At 47.9% G+C, this 3,480-nt stretch overlaps 1 protein-coding gene across 1 annotated transcript; it reads right to left on the reverse strand.

Moving 5' to 3' along the window:
- Positions 1–1,594: 1,594 nt before the first annotated feature.
- LOC127347371 (uncharacterized) lies at positions 1,595–1,906 on the reverse strand. The gene has a single exon (XM_051373563.1). The coding sequence runs from the start codon at positions 1,904–1,906 to the stop codon at positions 1,595–1,597; it is 312 nt and encodes a 103-aa protein (XP_051229523.1).
- Between the last annotated feature and the right edge of the window lie 1,574 nt (positions 1,907–3,480).

Below are 3,480 nucleotides of genomic sequence, written 5' to 3' on the forward strand. Positions count from 1 at the left end.
CCAAACTTTCCCACCACAGCTCAGCAAAACTTGTACATGCACTCAATAGCAGTAGACTCACTCATGCGAAGGTAGTCATCATGTGTATCGGCATGTGCTCCGTATGCAAGCATCCTCATGGCGGCGGTGCACTTCTGAATCGACGAGAACCCGGCAACGCCTACAACGTCGTGCTTGAGCTTGAAGTAGGGGTCGAACTCTCGAACGTCGTGGAGGATATTCATGAACAAACCCTTGCTCATCCTATATCGGCGCCGAAAATTGTCGGCATGTGTTGCGTCATCAACGAAGTAGTCGTTGTGCAGCATGGTATGCCCCTCCATCCTCTCCCGGGGCTTCGACTTCTTTCTCCCCGACCTTGATCCTCTACGGTGCGGCCTCTTCCTCTTCTCCGCCTCGGCGTCAAGCATGTCCTGGAGGGACGCGATGATCAGCAAAATCTCTCGGATATCGTCGTTGAAGGCTTGCTTATCCTCCAGCAGTCGGACAAGCATCTCGTCGTCGCTATCCATGCCTGAAGAAAAATTAATATTTAAAATTGTGCCGCGACAGACGAAGTAACGAACATCGGCCAATCGCGCCTACATGGCAAGTCGCCGAACACCTTGTGTGCGTGGAGGTGGGGCGAATTTGACGCAGCGTTCCAGGACACGCTGGCGAAGCGGCGACGGCGAAATGTCCGGTGAGAGTGCCAGCCGCGACGACGGTGCAGACTCTCAGAAGAGATCAGTCGTTGAAACGGGCGGCAAATCCAGCGGCGGCGGAGGGGTGGGGGGCGCGGGCGGGAAGGCACGACGAGAAATAAAAGGCGCGAACCAACGGTTTATGCAAATAGTCGCTGAAAGGTGGGAGCCCGCCTCGCTTTTCGTTGTGTCCGGCGTGCCCGGAGCATCCCCTGTGGGGCGGGGACGGGCTCGGGGCGCTGGACACCGTATCGGACCACGCCGGGCAAAAGGAGGTTTTCGAGGATGCGGCTGGAAACTTTTTTTATTCGATGCGCCCCAAATCCCTTTGGAGGATGCTTTTGGGGACGCGGCTGGAGATGCTCTTAGACTCGTGGTGCTACGCAAGGTTTATGAAGAAGAATTCTTTTTATATATATGTTTCTTTTAGAATTGATAAAATTACCAGGAGATTAGATGGGGTTAACGAGACAAGGTTATAAGTATAGCATCTCCACTAACCGGGAATGGCACAATTTACACATAATTTATGAACAATATAAATCTAATAGTAACTTAAAATTTATGTAAAAATACATGGATATAATTTGTTCTAAGGAGAGTGGATTTGGTCACCGGGTGTATACGTGAGCACGTCCTAGCTGCCGTTGTATCAACCTTGAGATTCATTTTTTGCTAACGGCAACCATACGGCGTTAATCCTTTCTCTCCCACGCTCCCTTCCCTTCGTACCCGATGCACCTTATCCCCTTGTTCTTTCTCTGAACCACACTTTTCTCTCGCCCCCTCTCGAGACCACCAAAAAAAGCCGCCAGCGAGACGGGAGGTCGACCGCCGCCAGCCACGCTCCGGGACGGGAGGTCGATCCTTCCTCCACGCCGGCCTGGAGCCCATCGCCGCCAAGCCTCAGGTCACCTCCACCTAATCCCCTGCTCGTGCTCGCGGGCGACCATGGTGGCGAGGAACTCGCTCTGCGGCTTGACGTCGAAGAGGGAGCCGAAGTAGACGAGCGCGAGGAGGTCCTGGACGGACGAATCTGCGGCGGGGGTCGGGGCCAGGGCGGCGGGGGCGGGGACGGTGGAGAGCTCCTCGGTGAGGGTGGCGGAGAGCGGGGCGCGGAGGCGGTCGAGCTCGTCGATGAGCGCGGCGACGATGGGCTTGGAGCGCAGCACCTCCTTCTGCTCCTGGTTGAGGGTCTTGCCGGCGGCGGCGGACTCCTCCATCTGGGCGATGCGGTTCTGCTTAATCTGGTTTTGGTAAACTGACTTGTAATTTTGGACTTGCGGTTCTGCTTACCAATTTTGGACTCCTCCATCTGGGATTGCGGTTCTGCTTACCAATTTTGGACTTGTAATTTGTAGCTTAATCTGGTTTTGGTAAACTGACTATATGCATGATTGTATTTGTTGGCTAATTACCAGCGGGAACCAATAAAATTCAATACAGTTCCTGAATTTTGGAAACGCTCCCGGAGTTTCTCGTCTGCGGAGCGCATGATCTTACATCAATCCGTATTAGTGTACTATTTTATTTTTCAAGATTGTTCAGTCCGGATCAGTAGTACTTACTTTTTTCTTTATTGAAAAAAACAGCAGTACTTACGAAGGCACACGGAGCTCGATTTATTTTCTAGCTAGTTATCATCTAACGGCAAACCTAACACCGTTGGACACGTGTCAGTCTCTCACCGCGTGCTCACGTATACACCCGGTCACCAGGCTTCATCCGTTGTTCTAAGTATCATGATATCCAACAAACTCTTTAGGTAGTTACATACTATCTCCATCCCAAAGTTTAAGGTTTATATTATTTTTAGAAAGTCAAACTATGTTAAGTTTGACTAATTTCTTACTAAAAATTATTAACATGCAAAATACAAAATCAATATCATTAGATAAATAATGAAATATATTTTCATATGGTATCTAAAAAATATTTTTAATATATTTGCAATGTAATGATCGAATTCCTAAAGTTTACGGACTAAATTTTCATGTTAGAATTAAATGTACACACTAGTTTCCATAAAAGTACATCAACAGCTTGAATTAGAGACATTGAAAATCTATGATCTCGGCATTGCATGTATTGAATCCCGCTTTTGTAGGCATGAGTATCAACATTTTTTAGCTTGAGCATATTTTTGAGGGAGGCAAATGGGATGAGATGGAAAAAAAACACCAACGTTTCTGGACAAAATGGCAAATTTCCAAGGTAGTTTTGTAAAATGTTCATGGGGGTTAAGGGGAGAGATCCACTGTCCTATAGACTTAGGGCTTCTCCAACCCTGCGACCCAAACGGACGCGTTGGGTCGTCCGTTTTGGGCCGTTTATAGCCGCACGGACACGTGGTCGGAACCCCGCGTCCGTTTGCGTCGCGCGCTGCGCCCAACGCGGCAGATTTGAGTCGAATTGCCGTATAGTAGCTATTTGCCTCTAAATTCACTATAAAAGCATAATAAACTATTAAAAAATATATAAAATAGTTCAAATTCTCAAAAATTGTTACATAAGTTTATTGTCCACGTATTCAATGACAAAGTATTATTCAAATAAAATGTAAAAACGATACAAATGCTCTAGGCTTCGGGATTTCCTTCATCTTTGTTGTTTGAAGCATTGTTGCCTACATGCTGCCACATGTGCTCGACCAAATCAGCCTCAAGCTGGTTGTGTACAGCTAGATCCCGAATTTCATGGTTCGCATGGAGGATGTCCTGGAATGATGCCGGATCACCTTGAGGAGTAACCAACTCTTTCTGACCATCTCACTCATTATCAAAGAGTGAATCATCTC

This window comes from Lolium perenne, chromosome 4 (genome assembly GCF_019359855.2).
Source record: "Lolium perenne isolate Kyuss_39 chromosome 4, Kyuss_2.0, whole genome shotgun sequence".
Taxonomy (NCBI): Eukaryota; Viridiplantae; Streptophyta; class Magnoliopsida; order Poales; family Poaceae; genus Lolium; species Lolium perenne.